We start from the raw sequence: 19,454 nt of genomic DNA, 5'->3' as shown, positions 1-19,454 counted from the left end.
GTCCAAACTTTTGACTGTGTTACCTTTTTTTTTGCTCAATCTGATTGGGTGGACCTGGCTGCCCAGTGGGTGGGCCTTGTTCTCAGTCCTACCACTGCCTAAGCCCGGGGGAAATTCCCTGACTGGAATCATAAATTAGATTAAGCACGCAGGTCTAATCAGAATACGGGACACATAGAATAGCATGCTGTGATTCTCGTGCCTTGTTTTCATAATTAACTATCTTTCACAACAAATAGTAATTGAGTGAGTCAATACCATTAGCAAGATCCCCAGGCAATCACTATGCTGGAATTCAATAAATCTAGCAGTCATCTGTTGCAGATATAGCTACTGTACAGAGGAATAGATAAATGGAGAACGTCTTTAGAGACATAAAGATTGATCGATGGTGGTAACACATTGAGCATGAATCATTTGCATCTTGTCATCAGACTTACCTGGATGTGAACATGTGCCTGGAGACTGGAGGCTTCCATACTTAACTTAATCTCTTAATTCACAATTTCTCTGTATTAAGAGTAGGGCCCAGAGTATTTCCAAACCATTTGACCTGACCGGGGAATACTCAGGGCACTAAGTAATGAGCAACCTACTAAGACCTGAGTATAAATTATTGATATGATAAGTGATTGTGTGGATGCTGCTAATATTTTGGCATCACAACACTGAAGTGTGAGAGGCCTCCCCTATGTAAAAACCCTCAGGTTGTGAGCTCCTCACTGCAGCACCCCCCTTCACCTCCATGCCCTTTTCATGCTGTCCCACCATGCGTATGTCTAGGGGCTCCCCTCAGCTTATTTCTACTGAGACCAGACCACGATTATACCAAATCAGAACACAGAGATACCTAACCCAACTCCCTAGGTGGTCCGTGGAGATCTCCACTAGAGCACTTCCATAACATTGTAGGGGTCACATTCCCATTGGACATTCCCTAGTCAATCACCTTTGGTTAATCATAGGAGAGGACAGAGTATAGGCAGTGTGGGCACTAAACCAGTGACAGGGTTGTAGAATAGATCCTTGGGTGATCATGTTCCCCTATAGGGATCTCCACTCCAGGGGCAGACTGGCCATCTGGTACTTCTGGCAAATGCCAGTTGGGCTGGTCCATTTTTAGACCAGTTGGTCTGCCTAACATTTTTTTTGGGGGGGGTATCATTAGCTGGCTAAAAATGGCGCGGTGTGGGGGCCTCAAGGAAAATAATGGGCAGGTGTGTTACATGCTGACCACACCACTCGCGTTGCGTGCGTGAGCGTTGCAAAATAAATTTACACATACATGTCATTCAATCATTGCACCCACACCGCTCACGCGCGCCAATGAGCGTCTGTATTGCCATGCGCTAAAATAGAAGTCAGGGAGTCCCATAGGGCAGCGCACAATTGGCCCAGTGTCGTCCGGGTTAGGGTTTGGCGGTGTAGGCTGTCATTGGAAATAAGAGTTTGTTCTTAACTGACATGCCTAGTTAAATAAAGGTTAAATTAATAAAATAAATAAAACATGTAATCCCTCCATATTTCTTCAGCTCTCCTCAGACTTGAAGTGAAGAACCCTTTCACCAGAGACAAGCATCTCATGGATTCCAATAAGAGCTGGGATTAAGAGCAATATTTCATTACTCTGTTCTGTAGAAGGCTGAGCTTAAACAAAACTCACCTCTGATCTCCAAGCAGCAAGAGAGTGCAACGTTTATTCAAGTTCTTTGCTAAAGCGACCTGACAGTAAAATATGACACGTTGCCATTTTTATAATTAAAATTCATGACGTCATTTGGGAGAGGACACGGTTCAATGGTAAATGAAAAAAAAACTTCACAGAAAATAATGAATTGGGGCTGTTGGAAGAGAACGGGACTGGCGGCTGAGCAGCCAAGATCCTCACAGTTAATCAGCGAGATTGATTCTCTCAAAATCGCGAGGCAGAGTTCTCCTTTACCACTCCATTAATGGCAGAAGTCATTGGGTTCTCATCACAGTGAGTGCACTTTGGGAATGGCTCCAACGTACATCTTTCTTATCTCGTATGGGGCTGTCTCTGCAAGTTACCATATTCATGTTATTCAATTACAACCAAAAAGTGAACCATGTAGCCTACTCAAGAATAAGACTTAAGAGAAGTCAACGGGTGATTTGACATTACTATATTTTCAATAATCTAAACCGAAAAGCACAGATGAGGTTGTCTGAGATGGGTGTGGATATGTCTTTACTTCAAGGGCACTTTGACACAACTAGAAGTGACACCAAAGAGCACAGAGCATCATTCCCTGAAAACACCTTGGCACTGGCAGGGATTCAAATCTCCAGGAAATTACAGACCCTGTTCTGCAAGGACAACAGCATCACCTCAAGAGATATTCTTTCATGAAAAACTGGTAGATGAAAGTAACCATAGGAGAAGGTTGGGTTGGCATACCTGAGGGGTACTACATTGTCTTATATCACGGTAGTGTCACATTTAGACCACATTCCCTGGAGTTAAACCCTTGCTTGAACCTTGTCAAGCAACAATATGAAAGCATTTTCATATCATCATTTTAATGTAGTATAGCTAGCCAAAAATATCTTCATTATTAAGCCCTGGAAAGTGAGCCATTGGGACCACTGAAATAAGATCTAGGAAACTTGGCTGATAGCAAATACTTGGAATTGTGATAACGTGAGGGCATGTATGAAGAATAGAGATCAACTGAGTTCCAGTTGGCTTCAACAAAGAAAGACTCCCTTTGACCCTCCATCTGTGACTAACCTGAACTTCTATGAGATCAAATGTATACTATTAGTTAACTATTTAAGCTTTGACAATTTCACGTTTTACTGTTTCATCATAAAACACAGAAGACCCGACACTAAACCTAGAGTGTCAGACATCTCTAAAGCAGAGGACATACTGGACAAAGGGATGCCTAAAAAGTAAGCAAGACAGTTGCCATGGCATTGTTGTGTTTTACTGCTTAAGGAAAGGCCAGACACTTTCAAGCTCACCAGTTAATCACTCAATGCTTTAGCCAATGCAGAGGACATAAAGTGCAGCCACACATACCAAAAGATAGAGAGGAGATTCACAGGAAAGCAATGGAAGTTCATCTGAGAAGAACAAGTTCTCATATGTCCATTCTATTTTCACCAACATAACTGAGTTGGATGTCAGAAGTAGGATGTCAGCCTACTTCTTAAAGAGGGTAAAGGTAGCCTATACAGCAATACCCGATGACAAAGTACATTTTAAGCTTGTGAATAATAAAATGAATGATGGCGTCAGTATTTTGGTAAGATACACTGCTGTTAATTTGGTGCTAAAATAAGTATAACACAGTCAACCATCTACAGTATATCATGTGGCATTTGACACCACCGATACGGATTTCAGGCTTCCTCTTCATATACTTTCATCATTGAGAAATGTATTCATTAACATTTATCCCAGATACAGAAGGTGGCAGATAGTTTCAAGATATTGTGAGTGGCATAATGAGGTGTGAGGGAGTCTAGTAACAGATGTGCACTGAACGCACTCTCCCCCTCACCTCCTTTTGCCAGAACATCATAAGACAATAAATACTCCTGCTGGTCATGTCAGTGAAACAGATGGCTATGGGTTATTTCTCTATCCATGCTATGTGTACGTGGCCTCACAAACAGAGGAGTCCAGGTCCCACCAAACATGAGCAGGAGGATATGGGGCTCACCGAGCTGAAAAAAAGGAGGGAATTGTATGACAGCCTGATGCTTGTTTGCAGAGGGGGTGCACCTCATGTCTCTTTACTTCCTATGCATACAATGGGGGTCAATGCAATGTGTCAGAAATGACAGAATGTTGGACGGGGGAGTTTTGAGTGGGCTTGCTAATATGAGAATAGACTGCATCTAGATTCTACACAGGGTTAACAGCATGCTTAGGTCACATCGACCAGGAATAGAAATGTATCCCGTAAACAGGCATCCGGTGACCATGACAAAATGAAAAGGGATCACTGCAGTGTCATAGTGGGGGATCTGGCTAGAGATTTCACCCTTGTATGTTTTTCTGTCTGTAAATTGAACTCAAGTGGATGAGGAAGTTCAGTGGAATAAACAATAATATTGCAGAAATATGAGATAAAAGTCATCTTAAAAGTTGACAAATATATATATAAATTACAAACAAAACAATCACATATTTTGTGCGGAACCAGCGTGATGTATTGCCATTACTCAATATTAATACAAAAGATCAATGTTATTTTACTGGTGCAATGGTGCAGGTACATCATATTTTTTTACAATATACGTTATTGAGAAAACTTTGTATCATATTTGCATGATTCAAGATTAGGGTAAAATGTATACTTTGAATGTTACAATGTTATACCTACTGTATAACGTCATCCATCTACTATAGCGAATCAAGGGACTCGCTTTCGGTTTGTGGGCCACAATTGATGATTAAGCAATTGCAAAAAAATTGGTAGATACAACACACAGTTGAAATACTTTACAGCATACACATTACCTTTAATTCTGAAGAAAAAAACCTTACTTTAAATCCAAATGAAAGTCCTCTTGCCCTCCGCTGTTAACATCGCAGCTGCTCCTTTAAAATGAGCCACGTGTTTTTCCTGAACGGCAAATAATTGTTGAAGAACGAGAAAGCTTTAATGCGTGCTTGTCTTGACGACTCTTTTGTTATGATAATATTTATCAGTATTCTTCCACAGGCTACTCACATAGGTTACGTTATGTTTTCACAAAGAGCGCTCTCCACCTGCCTTCTAGTGGAGCCAGCAGAAAAGTTAGTTAATCCAACGCGTAGAGATGCAATCCATTTCAGTGAAATATTTTGCGTTACAATTCGTTGTTGTCCATTGTTCCTTCCAACGCAGCCTCGTGTATTGCCCTATTTCACAGTCAGTCACTAACTATCGCAGTAAACTACACGCGCATGATTGTTTCACGGTGACTCCTGGCAGCGGGAGAGATGGTTGGTGTTGAAACCGCAGCTGTCTCCGAAACAGGCTCAAACTAATATCCACACCAGAGAGAAAGAGAAAAGGGGTTGGTGTAGTGTAGGGGGGGGGCAGTAACCCTGAGTCAGAGCTCCTTTGTGCAATCCCAAATCTGTGTCTCTGAATCAACCTCACCCATTTCCTCCAATAGTAGTTGTGTATCCTCTGAGTCTGTCTGACTACCAGGTTAGTCATGGCATGAGTATGGCCAAAAGTATGTGGACACCTACTTGACAATCTTCTCATTCCAAAATCATGGCCATTAAGATGGAGATATTGGAACATAGCTGTTGGGACCTACTTCCATTCAGCCACAAGAGCACTAGGGAGGTCGGGCACTAATGTTGGGCGATTAGGCCAGGCTCGCAGTCGGCGTTCCAATTCATCCCAAAGGTGTTCGGTTGGGTTGATGTCAGGTCTCTGTGCAGGCCAGACAAGTTCTTCCACACCGATCTCAACAAACCATTTCTGTATGGACCTCGCTTTGTGCATGGGGGCATTGTCATGCTGAAACAGGAAAGCGCCTTCCAACAAAATTGGAAGCACAGAATCGTCTAGAATGTCATTGTATGCTGTAGCGTTAAGATTTCCCTTCCCAGGAATTAAGGGGCCTACCCCGAACCATGAAAAACAGCCCCAGACCATTATTCCTCCTCCACCAAACTTTACAGTTGGCACTATGCATTAGGGCAGGTAGCATTCTCCTGGCATCCGCCAAACCCAGATTCGTCCGTCGGACTGCCAGATGGTGAAGCGGGATTCATCACTTCAGAGAACGCATTTCCACTGCTCCATAGTCCCCTGGTGGCTGCTCGGACATGGAAACCCATTTCATGAACTCCCGACAAACAGTTCTTGTGCTGACGTTGCTTCCAGAGGCAGTTTGAAACTCGGTAGTGAGTGTTGCAACCGAAGACAGATGATTTTTACTCGCTACGTGCTAAGTCCTGTTCTGTGAGCTTGTGTGGCCTACCACTTTGCGGCTGTGCCGTTGTTGCTCCTAGATGTTTCCACTTCACAATAACAGCACTTACAATTGACCGGGGCACCTCTAGCAGGGCAGAAATTTGATGAACTGACTTGTTGGAAAGGTGGCGTCCTATGACGGTGCCACGGTGAAAGTCACTGAGCTCTTCAGTACGGGCCATTCTACTGCCAATGTTTGTCTATGGCGATTGCATGGCTGTGTGTCGATCTTATACACATGTCAGCAATGGGTGTGGTTGAAATAACCAAATCCACTAATTTGAAGGGGTGTCCACATACCATGTAGTGTATTTAAATCTGGGTAAGGACTCAATGAATTTGTAGTTCACATTTGAATATCATACACTCAACTTAAAGCAAAGTCTCTATTCTCTTCACAGGACAACTGCTTTGTCAGAGAAAAATGTATACACTGTACCTTCTGAGATGAAAATGACTGGATTCAGTCAATTTTTTTATAGCCTACCACTCACCCAGAAAAAACAAGGAGTTTCTGCATCCGGAATGACAACAGCAATGCGGACATAGCTTCCCCTACACTTTTCAACGATGCTTGTTACATATGACCGACACACTGTGTCAAAGATATCGACTATCAACTCATCTCTACATAGTATTACACAGATTTGGAGTCAGCTTAATCAATGACACCACCCTGATCTTAAAGTTATTCTTGACCAGTACAATAAATTATATATGTATATATAATATAGAAATAAAATTATTCCCTCAAATCATTATTTCACCTTTCACCACCAGGGGTAAAAGGGCATCTGTTGGAGTAAGAGGTGTGGAATAAAAATAGCTATATCCCCGCTCAGATTTACAAGACAATCCAGGTTGGGGGACACCAGAAGATAGCCAGTGTCATCATTAGCCTCCAACTGTTAGCTCTCTCGCTACTGTCAGAAAATTGAATGTACTATTGTGTACCTTAGTAGCGCTTCCCTTCCTCCTCTTTTTACAAAATCTTATTTACATTGACGGCCTACCCCGGCCAAACCCTAACGATGCTGGGCCAATTGTGAGCCCAGCACCATCCGTCCATGTATATACGTATATATATATATAAGGTACCAGTCAAAAGTTTGGACACACCTACTCATTAAAGGGTTTTTCTTTATTTTTACTATTTTCTACATTGTGGAATAATAGTGAAGACATCAAAACTATGAAATAACACATGGAATTTTATTTTATTTAACTAGGCAAGTCAGTTCTTATTTACAATGCCAAAAGGCCTCCTGCGGGGACGGGGCTAGGAATAAAAATAAATTCAATAAAATATAGTACAAAACACACATCACGACAAGAGAGATCACACAACACTACATAAAGAGAGACCTAAGACATCATGTACTAACCAAAAAAGTGTTAAACAAATCAGAATATATTTTATATTTGAGATTATTCAAAGTAGTCACCCTTTGCCTTCATGACAGCTTTGCACACTCTTTGCATTCTCTCAACCAGCTTCATGAGGTAGTCATCTGGAATGCATTTCAATTAACAGGTGTGCATGGCTAAAAGTTAATTATTGGAATTTCTTTCCTTCTTAATGTATTTGAGCCAATCAGTTGTGTTGTGACAAGGTAGGGGCGGTACACAGAAGATAGCCCTATTTGGTAAAAGAACAAGTCCATATTATGGCAAGAACTGCTCAAATAAGCAAATAGAAACAACAGTCCATCATTACTTTAAGACATTAAGGTCAGTTAATCAGGAAAATTACAAGACCTTTGAAAGTTTCTTCAAGTGCATTTGCAAAAACCATTAAGCGCTATGATGAAACTGGCTCTCATGAGGACCGCCACAGGAAAGGAAGAGCCAGAGTTACTTCTGCTGCAGAGAGGTAGTTCATTATAGTTACCAGCCTCAGAAATTGCTGCCCAAATAAATGCTTCACAGAATTCAAGTAACAGACGCATCTCAACATCAACTGTTCAGAGGAGACTGCGTGAATCAGGCCTTAATGGTCAAATTGCTGCAAAGGAACCACTACTAAAGGACACCAATAATAAGTAGAGACTTGCTTAGGCCAAGAAACACGAGCAATGGACATTAGACCGGTGGACATCTGTCCTTTGGTCTGATGAGTCCAAATTTGAGATTGGGGGAGGAATTGTGATGATGTGGGGGTGCTTTGCTGGTGACACTGTCGTGATTTATTTAGAGTTCAAGGCACACTTAACCAGCATGGCTACCACAGCATTCTGCAGCGATACGCCATCCCATCTGGTTTGCGCTTAGTTAGTGGGACTATCATTTGTTTTTCAACAGGACAATGACCCAAAACACCTCCAAGCTGTGTTAGGGTTATTTGACCAAGAAGGAGAGTGATGGAGTGCTGCATTAGATGACCTGGTCTCAACAATCACCTGACATCAACCCAATTGAGATAGTTTGGGATGAGTTGGACCGCAGAGTGAGCGAAAAGCAGTGAACAAGTGCTCAGCATATGTGGGAACTCCTTCAAGACTGTTGGAAAAGCATTCCAGGTGAAGCTGGTTGAGAGGATGCCAAGAGTGTGCAAAGCTGTCGTCAATGCAAAGGGTGGCTACTTTGAAGAACCTCTAATATAAAATATATTTTGATTTGTTTAACACTTTTTGGTTACTACATGATTCCATATGTGTTATTTTGACTTGACAGAGAGAACTTGTTGCGAAGGGGAGTGACTCGTGATACATCAGAGAGAGTGTACTTTGTTACAAAATACAGCACTGAAGCAGATAACATTAAAATAATCATTAAAAACAATTGGGGAATCATCCAAAGTGATACTCTACTACGCCAAGTCTTCCCAGAGCCACCAGTCTTGAGCTTTAATAGATGTCCTACCGTAAATGACAAATTAGCTCACAGCTATCTTCCTGGTGACTCTCAAAAAACTATACCACAAACCCAGGGGCTCTTTTAAATGCAACCATTGCAGAAATATTGCACAGAAAAAACATTTTGTTGACACAGCTTCTAAAATGGAGTATCACATCAAGCATTTCATTAACTGCAAAACCACTCATGTCATCTATAGATTGGAATGTCCACAGTGCTAGGTGTTCTACATTGGACGAACAAAGAGACGCCTTCAAGACCGCTTAAAAGAACACAAGTACACCATAGGGTAGGCAATGAAGACTACCCCATGGCAAGGCACTACAAGTAGAAATGGGGACCGTCTTGAACAGCTAAACCAGAGGGAAGGTTCTTGGATTTACAAACTACAGGCAACTAAGTACCCTGGTATAAATTAAGATATGGATTTCTTACCTTTCCTGTAGGGTTGTGATAGGTCTAGTTATTGTCATCTAGTGGACATTTTGCTCCATTGCCCTCAGCTATGTTTAGACTGTTGTTGTCCATGTTTACTGTGTTCTAGTGTACTATGGAATAGATGGCTCTCCTATTCTTGGCATTTTGCCCAGTTTCCCTTCCTCCCATTTTTTTCCTACGCATTATTTCATTGTTTGATGTCTTCACTATTATTCTACAATGTAGAAAATAGTACAAATAAAGAAAAACCCTTAAATGAGTAGGGGTGTTCCAATGTTTGACTGGTACTGTATATACAGTATATACAGTATATAGTAAACAAATACTCCTTGCCATTGAGGTTCATTTCAGCGAGTCAGTTTGTTTGTAAGGAGCCATACCTTGTGACAGGCGGACCGGTTTGGTGACAGGAAGCCCGTCTGTGGCACACTGGTTCCCACAGGGGTGGAGAGTGATGATCCCTGCCCGGTTCTCTATGTAGCAGTGCTGGGCGGCAACTCCTGGGCCCTGGATGCTGATGTCCATCGCCCCATGGCCCAACGTTGTCCTGCCTTTAGGAGCAACACACAGAAGAGTATGAGCAAAATATGGACACTGTAACTGAGAGATTCTAGCCTGGTGTTAGCCTGATCTGTTCATACAATAAAAGGAGTTGGCTAAAGAAGTACTAAAATATTACTGCCAGGCTAGAATGATCCCTCAATGTTCACAGAAGCAGTCTCATCAAACTATGTTGCAAAGAGAAGAATGTGGCTGTATGTTGACTGTGGCTGTTTGTGGCTGTAAATTGACCCTCAACTACAGTGTTTTACTTATTGTGTACAACGTCCATGTTGTTACTGTATAATGACAAAGTTACCTATTAATTAAGTGACAGAATAACTTGCAAGAGAAGTGAAACCCTGAAAATAAGTGAATGATTACGTAATCTTGTTTCATTCTGGTTTAATCCGTTGTACAAGTCTTTGTAACTCATGGCGAGAGTCAATGTCATATCCAGCAGTCATTCATTAAACTAGGCAGACATGCTAAATAGAAATGCTTTGTTGCTAAATCACATTCCACCCTCCACAACCCCCTCCTTCCGCCCAACAGTGACCCTGTCCAGCCTCATCTCTACTGGGGCTCCAGATAAGAGGAGAAAACCCAGTGGAATGTCACATCACAGGGCAACACGCATTCTCATCCTCTCTCCCCCCTGGACCAAGGCTTCCTCCCAAATAGCACCTTAATCCCTATAACGTGCATTACTTTTGACCAAGGCCCATAGGGAAAAGCTGCCATTATATAGGGTATCTGGTGTCATTTGGGATGCAGCTTTTTCAGTGCATTCCATACCCAACTTCCCGCAGAACTCCAGACAAACCGAGAGGGGCTTGGAGAAAGGAATTCCCCAGATGAATGGGTAGCAGTGGTGGACATTGCAGGAGGTGGGGTGGGGGTACTAAAGGGGTGTTAGGGAGGGATGGTGGTGGGGGTTGAGGTCAGGGCCAAATTGTGGTGTAGATATTGGGGGGGACGAATAGTAGACAGAGGGTCCACGGCCACTGGGGACATTTTTTGGGATATATTAAAACACATTTCCTGCAATTCTACACAGCTTGATATGACTTATTATGCATCTCTTGGGTTTTTTGCGGTGTATATGGAGGGGTATTTTGAATACACAGTATAAGTGGAAGGATAACTGAAAGGCCTCCCCCCAATCTTTGGAGGGGGGGACAGCTAACCTGCATTTCAACCCATTTTGCCATGGGACAAAGAGAAAAATGTGCAGTTTTATAATGCCATTCTACACATTTTGTAATGAGCCTGAGAGAAAATGTTGCAGTTTTAAAGCTATTTTCCTGCAATTCTACATATTTTGCCATGAGGCTGAAAGAAAATGCTGCTGTTTTAAAGTAACTGTGTGGCTACCCAATGAGCATGAGCTACCCAATATGCACCGGGTCCATTGTTAGCAAGGTTCCATCGGCCCCATAGTGATGAATGACATTGTTTTGATAGCTACGTTGCTCAAGATGGCTACATTAGCATCAAATATGGGTAGCTACCGCGAGGGTATGGACTTCTGTTAACGTTACGACATTATGTCCTTGCTAACAATGGACCCTGTGCAAATTGGGTAGCCCGTGATCATGTTACCCAAAGTAATGAACTACTTCCGAGATGGGGGCGAAGGACATTGTGTACCGGTGTCCTAGCTAGCTAGCTACTTCCATCGTCGTAATGTTAACAGAAGTTAAACTCTTGCGGTTGCTACCCATAGTTGATGCAAACGTAGCCACATAGTAATTCGTCACTATGGATCTGACAGAACCTACAATGGACCCTGTGTATATTGGGTAGCCGCATCTGGCCAGTGAAAATCTCACTTTTAAAAGTTAATTTTCTGTTAACTCATACCCAAGTAATGTTGTTGACTCATCCCATACTCGTATTTGTGTCCAAAGCATAAATTGGAGAGAAAAACACTTCAAAAACCCCACCTCAAACTTGTATCTCAAACAGACTATTTAAAAAATGCTTGCTATTTTCTCATAGAGGATGATGTCATCCTCCTAAGGAGGAAGAGCAGGCCAATCAGTGGTCTACTCACATTAATATTTTGTTGTTGTTGGGGATCGCCCACACCATTCCAACACAGAAAGTTGCTTTAAATTATTATTATTATGTTTTAACCTTTATTTAACTAGGCAAGTCAGTTAATTAAGAACAAATTCTTATTTTCAATGACAGCCTAGAAACAGTGGGTTAACTGCCTTGTTCAGGGGCAGAACGACAGATTTGTACCTTGTCAGCTCGGGAATTCAAACTTGCAACCTTTCGGTTACTAGTCCAACGCTCTAACCACTAGGCTACGCTGCCGCCCCAGGATTGTTTTAGCATCATTAATTACCATTTTGCTGGACAACTGGTGAAAGGAAGGAAAACTATTTAACTTAATTATTGGTAATATTTCACAGAAATCTGGAAACATTGGACAGTTACATTAAAGGTCGACTTTGGGCAAAAATGCAAAAATAACGGTTTTATTTACAATTTTTATTTATTACATTTTTTATGTATTTTTTTTTTTTAAATGCATGAAATGACCTGGTATGATGGTGCATTGATCATACCAGGTCATTTCATGCATTTAAAAAATAATAATGAGTGAATAAGATATTTAGCTACAGAAGTGCCATTTCTTACTGGTCTCTACTTACTCCATCCAAAAACAAATCCTGTGAAATTACCTCAACACATACTGGAGAAGTTACTGGCTACCTACAAGTGGCTAGCTTAGCTAATGACCTAGCTACATCGGTTGCGGTGTGCATGACCAGAATGACACATCGAGAAAACTCCAAGGGCACACCCCATTTCTGTTTGAAAATTGAGAACGAGGAGGAATTGGACAGTTTTTCGTGCCCAAAGTCGACAATTAAAGAACATTTCCTGCAATTCTACACATTTTGCCATTGCTTATGACGTATAATATCTGTGGGGGCCCCCATTTTTAAAAATTAATTATTGGGGGGGACGAATCAACCTGAGGGGTTATGGTGGGGGCTTTCAGAGTGCTGCCCCCCCCCCCCCTGTTGTCACATGGTTCCGAAATAGAGGTGACAACAGGGTCAGAGCACAGCCTATTCAATCCTGCTGGGACTGAGGTGTGTGTGTGTGTGTGTGTGTGTGTGTGTGTGTGTGTGTGTGTGTGTGTGTGTGTGTGTGTGTGTGTGTGTGTGTGTGTGTGTGTGTGTGTGTGTGTGTGTGTGTGTGTGTGTGTGTGTGTGTGTGTGTGTGTATGTGTGGGGTATAGCCAATAGAGGTTATAGTGGTACTGAAGTCAACACTGCAGGGTGAAGGACAGGCCACTGTCAGTTTTACGCTCCTGGGGCTGATGTGTGAGCATATGCATGTTCCTGTATTATGCGCTCCATTAAGTGTGTGCACGCAAATCCTCACTATTCAAAAGCACACATGAAAGATCAAAAGAAGTATAAGAACCAACCAAATGCTCACGCCTCAGAGTAACTCAATTCCTTTACATTTCACTATTGACATTTGGATAGAAGAAATATTAGCTCACCTTCAGGAAGGGGCAGCAGTGTGATGGCCGTACTGAGACGGCCACTGCCCAGACTGACCAGATGGGGGCGCTCTGCCTGGACCTTCAGCCCCTTGCCGCTCTCAAACAGATCCAGTGGCGTGCTCTATGAACAGAAAGGTCACAGACTCAATTATCAGTCTATTAACTCCATTTGGCCTCACATGGCAGTCTACAGTGCATTCGGAAAGTATTCAGACCCCTTGACTTTTTCCACATTTTGTTACGTTACAGCCTTATTCTAAAATGGATTAAATCGTTTTTTTTCTTCAATCTACACACAATACCCAATAATGACAAAGCACAAGCTTGGCACACCTGTATTTGGGGAGTTTCTCCCATTTTTCTCTGCAGATCCTCTCAAGCTCTGTCAGGTTGGATGGGGAGCGTCGCTGCACAGCTATTTTCAGGTCTCTCCAGAGATGTTCGATCAGGTTCAAGTCCGGGCTCTGGCTGGGCCACTCAAGGACATTCAGAGACTTGTCCCGAAGCCACTTCTGCGTTGTCTTGGGTGTGTGCTTAGGGTCATTATCCTGTTGGAAGGTGAACCTTCGCCCCAGTCAGAGGTTCTGCGCGCTCTGGAGCAGGTTTTCATCAAGGATCTCTATTTACTTTGCTCCCTTCATCTTTTTCTTGATCCTGACTAGTCTCCCAGTCCCTGCCTCTGAAAAACATCCCCACAGCATGATGCTGCCACCACAATGCTCCACCGTAGGAATGGTGCCTGGTTTCCTCCACATGTGACGCTTGGCATTCAGGCCAAATAGTTCAATCTTGGTTTCGTCAGACCAGAGAATCTTGTTTATCATGGTCTGAGAGTCCTTTAGGTGCCTTTTGGCAAACTCCAAACGGGCTGTCATGTGCCTTTTACTGAGGAGTGGCTTCCGTCTGGCCACTCAACCATAAAGGCCTGATTGGTGGAGTGCTGCAGAGATGGTTGTCCTTCTGGAAGGTTCTCCCATCTCCCCAGAGGAACTCTGGAGCTCTGTCAGAGTGGTCACCTCCCTGACCAAGGCCCTTCTTCCCCGATTGCTCGGTTTGGCCGGGCCAGCTCTAGGAAGAGTCTTGGTGGAACTTTTTCAATTAAAGAATGATAGAGGGCTCTGTGTTCTTGGGGATCTTCAATGCTGCAGACATTTTTTGGTATCCTTCCCCAGATCTTTTCCTCGACACAATCCTGTCTCGGAGCTGTACAGACAATTCTTTCGACCTCATGGCTTGGTTTTTGCTGTGACATGCACTGTCAACTGTGGGACCTTATATAGACAGGTGTGTGCCTTTCCAAATCATGTCCAATCAATTGAATTTACCACAGGTGAACTCCAATCAAGTTGTAAAAACATCTCAAGGATGATCAATGTTAACAGGATGCACCTGAGCTCAATTTCGAGTCTCATAGCAAAGGGTCTGAATACTTATGTAAATAATGTATTTCTGTTTTCTATTTTTAATACACTTGCAAAAATTTCTAAAAAACAGTTTTTGCTTTGTCGTTATGGGGTATTGCGTGTAGATTTACGAGGACAACTTTTTTTTAAATCCATTTTAGAATAAGACTGTAACATAACAAAATGTGGAAAAGGGAAGGGGTTAAGTTGTATGTTAATGATTGGAAGCAGACTTAATATCATCAAATATTTTGGAAAAGCTAAATGGGATAGAGAATAGACCTTTAGACAACTACCCTCAAGCTACAGTTGGCCTTTTGACTAACCATTAACGCACCCCAATGGACGGATGCTCCCTTACACTGCAAAAGACAGTCACACAATACATGTTCACTACCCAGACAAACAGTCAGGACATAACACGACATTATATGACCATGTTGGCTATTCAGAATGATCCCTTTCATTATTTCTCTATTCATAAGAACAATATGTTTCAACACTGTTTTAGCAGCTACACTGGATCACAGGCCTACATTACGGTTCATTTCATAGCCCAGGGACATCCAGCCTGTATGAATGTCTTCTCTGTGTGGTGGCATTGCTCTAGCTGGCTGCTGGTGCTGTTTACATATCGCTTTATACAGAGAGAGTGTGAGCTGTGAGGGAGCCTAGTTATGCCCGCAGAGCAAAAACACCAGCATGGGGTTTTGTGCTTTGGGAGAAGGGGGAGTTGTCATGGTAACAGCACTCACTGGAAACCGCTGAAGCACTGAGAGCTGCAATTAAGAGACATTACTTCCTGGAAGACATTTCATATGAGCTAAGTTGTGAAGAACCTCTTTGTCATCATCATCATAACATCTCTCTGAATGTATAGCACACGTGGGGTTTGCATTTAATTTTAGTCCAAATTAATTCATTTGATGCCTAGGCTACTCTAACATTGTACTGCAGAAGACTAGAGGGAGTAAAATGGTTGAGCCCAGTTATCATTAGCCCAATGTATGGCATGCTACTTTGAGTCTGTTGCATATCCTTGCTGATAATCTTTCTCGTTCACCCGCTTTCCAATCAACCCGTGCACACCAAGCAGCGGTGTGACAGATCATGAAGTCAGCCTCACTGTTGGGTGGCCACCCATGGCTGTCCAAATAGGATGATCTACTTTCAATTAGATCGATCAGTTAAAGCTGGGCCCGGCTGAAGAGGATTGGGGTGATAGATGATAATAGCTTTAACGCGTAGGCCAGCTAGCAGTAGTGACCAGATGCAGTAGATGAGGGCCTAGGAGTGCTGTGGGAGATAGCGTAATCACATTTTGGACTAGTAATAGGCCTAATCACCATGCCACCATTTTGTAGTAGGTGATGAAATGTTGAAATCCCACATGGCCTCTTTGTCACTGTCTACTGGCTGTCATCAGGGTGGTGTTGAGTAGGCACAAAATGTTTTAAAACGGAGTGAAACAGAGATGCTACCCAAACCTGTCCAATAGAAATAACGATTTTCATATTCCATTGCCAATTTGTTTTTGCTACAGTGTGCCCTACTGAACACAACCCCAAAAAATCCTCATTAAACCTTACTGAGACGTCTCTGAAAAAAACAAGTGTTTCCTGCTTGATAGGCCAAAGGCCTACTGTAACAAGTTCAATCTCTTCTATCAGCCTCCCTTTGATATTTTTCACTTTGATCTCTTATGCTGGTTTAGTCATTGTCTCTCTCTGCATGTCAGTATAGGTTACTGTATTAGTGGCAGCCAGCTGCAGTTTCCTGTGTGCTACTGCTCCCCTGTGGCACTCCAGAGCTCTGAAACTCTGTCTACTGCTTTAAGCCCTGAGCCTATCCTCCTGCCTCCCGCTCCCTCTCTATATTCATCCCTCTCTAACTCTCCAGCCCCTCTCCCTCTCTCCACCTCATCTTTCTCCTACTTCACGTTTCTATTATCTTCCTCCCTCCCTGCTCTCTCTCTCTCTCCTCTTTCCTCTCTCCTCTCTCTTCCCTCCCCCTCCCTCCCCCATTTCAAACTACAAACCGCAAATTGCATTGTGGACCACCTGACTTGATGTACAGCTGGTGTAGGACTATATTACCCAGACAGGAAGAAGACATTCAATGTCAGTGTCCCTTTAATTACAAACCCAAATGTCTGGCAGTTTGCCAAGCGCTGCCATTTGCTCTCCATGCCCATTATAGCTGTTCCTTCACCTTTACCTTGATTGGTAGGTTGTTTCAATCTATATTTATCTATAGCAGGGGTTTTCAGGAGAAGACTAGCAGTCCATTGTGCTATAAAGTTGTAACACACATTAGGAGACTCAGACTTTGATGTCTACTTTTAAAAAGCAGTGATCTGTAGATACACTGCATCATATCACACCTGGATTCAAATACTATTAGCAGTACTTGACTTGGGCAGGAGCTCACTGGAACTGAGTACCGCCACCTAAAATGTTCTTCTTCTTGAGTTTCTGCACCTTCTTTAAAATATTAGCTCAAAAGTTTCGAGGAGTTCCTGCACCTAAATATAAATGGTACCGGGATCAAAAATAAGTATCGCCACCTATTTCAGTCCAAGTCCAAGTCACTGACTATTTTACATCTTTCAAATACCTTGAGCGTTTGCTTTAGCCTGCCTGGAGTGCCAGATGGGCGGAGTTTGCACTTTTTGACTATTCTATTGGTTCCATTGCGCCAGGCAAGCTCAATCAAGCCCAGCTAAATTATTTTAAATGATTTAAAATAGTATTTGAACCCAGGTTTCAACAACACAGAGCCATACCAACCCCAGGTGGCTACAGAGGCAGCTTGTTGTTACAGACCCATTGTTCTCCTATCTAGATAGTCTTCAGGGAGCCTTGACATGTCACGTCAGTGGATACAGTAATCAAGAGGAGAGGAGAAAATGCCGCGGGTATGGTTTGACATTGGGAAAATTCAACAAAATTACACATCACGATGACGGCCAGGACTTTGTTTCCAACGTCGCTTGCCAAGTTTTTAGCATCACTCACACAATGGCCTCACAGTCCAAGTACCCCTCCCCATTAAGAGAACACTCCTCACAGAGTGGTAGTGAAGGGCAGGCTGTGGTTAGAGAGATGGGACTGCAGAATACACACACACACACACACACACACACACACACACACACACACACACACACACACACACACACACACACACACACACACACACACACACACACACACACTCACCTGTAACACCTGATGGGTTTGCCTTCCACACTCAGGCAGGTTCCTGTTCAGACTGTCCATATCTACTGCGTTGTCAATCACCCCCTCTGACACATGAAGATCCTATGGAACAAAACACAACACACCTGTGAGAGGATCATCTAACAAACAGAGATGAAAGGATTCTGAAGGATTCAGAGGCCTTCTGCCATTACTGACTCCTGCTGTTTACAAAAGGCAACAGGAATCATACTTTTTAATCTACTTTTTGTGTCTCTGTCTTTAGTCTCGTCTTATGTGGCGTTTATACTCTACATGCACGGTCATTCACATGGGTCTATACATTACAGGTGAAAGAGAATGGTCCAGAATGCTTAACTAGCCATGGCCAAAGGGACTGTGAAACGTCAGACCTTACAAGTGATCAATGAGTACTCTCAGAGAAAGGCAGACCCTGCTGATTGGGATTCCCCCTTCAGCCCCTCTCAGCCAGGATGAGTCAGTAATGTGATTCATTAGATGAGAATACACCACACACAGGGAGACAGACAGTGTACAGATTCTGCTGATATCCCATATTACCTCAATGAGCCAACAGACAGAGACACAGGGTGATCTCCCCTGAGACCTGACACAGGAATGCATTGCAGCCTTCTTGCGTCTGTCTGTCTGCCCTCCCCGTAGTCTCTACTGCACCCACCCCTCTTCCCCACTCCCCTTATCCCACAAATTCCTTCTCTCTTATTCATTTATTTTTGGCTTTTCCACCCAGTCAGCCCAGAACAGATTGCTATACATACTTTTCCATGTCTGTATTTGTACGTGTCATAAATGACCAGATTTGAGAGTGAGCATATGTGAGACTAAGAAAATACTTATGCACCCATTGTGGGCAAATTAAGTCGAGAAAACCACAAGTAAGGTTATCCAACACGAAATTATAGTCATCTTTGTACATTTAAGTGCCTTGGACCCCTAAAATGATGTGCAGGGTTGGTAAATACACTACATGGCCAAAGGTATGTGGACGCCCCTTCAAATTAGTGGATTAGGCTATTTCAGCCACACCCGTTACTGACAGGTGTATAAAATCGAGCACACCGCCATGCAATCTCCATAGACAAACGTTGGCAGTAGAATGGCCCGTACTGAAGCGCTCAGTGATGTTCAACGTGGCACCGTCATAGGATGCCACCTTTCCAACAAGTCAGTTCATCAAATTTCTGCCCTACTAGAGGTGCCCCGGTCAACTGTAAGTGCTGTTATTGTGAAGTGGAAACATCTAGGAGCAACAACGGCTCGGCTGTGAAGTGGTAGGCCACAAAAGCTCACAGAACGGGATCTTTGAGTGCTGAAGTGCGTAGCACGTAAAAATTGTCTGTCCTCGATTGCAATATTTACTACCAAGTTCCAAACTGCCTCTGGAAGCAACGTCAACACAATAACTGTTCGTCGGGAGCTTCATGAAATGGGTCTCGATGACTGAGTAAGCCTAAGATCACCATGCGCAATGCCAAGCATT

The 19,454-nt window shown here is 43.0% G+C and overlaps 1 protein-coding gene across 7 annotated transcripts in view; it reads right to left on the bottom strand.

Moving 5' to 3' along the window:
* Positions 1–19,454, bottom strand: part of LOC139548926 (pleckstrin homology-like domain family B member 1) — a 94,997-nt gene that overhangs the window by 63,822 nt on the left and 11,721 nt on the right. For all 7 annotated transcript variants that reach the window (XM_071358891.1, XM_071358893.1, XM_071358892.1 and 4 more), the window contains exons 2-4: positions 17,954–18,055; positions 13,327–13,450; positions 9,632–9,802 (exon numbers count right to left, since the gene is read on the bottom strand). In XM_071358891.1, coding sequence (XP_071214992.1) covers positions 9,632–9,802; positions 13,327–13,450; positions 17,954–18,055 — 397 coding nt within the window. The remainder of the gene's footprint in view (positions 1–9,631; positions 9,803–13,326; positions 13,451–17,953; positions 18,056–19,454) is intronic.

Source organism: Salvelinus alpinus, chromosome 22 (assembly GCF_045679555.1).
Source record: "Salvelinus alpinus chromosome 22, SLU_Salpinus.1, whole genome shotgun sequence".
Lineage (NCBI taxonomy): Eukaryota > Metazoa > Chordata > Actinopteri > Salmoniformes > Salmonidae > Salvelinus > Salvelinus alpinus.
This window is presented reverse-complemented; position numbering and strand designations above follow the sequence as displayed.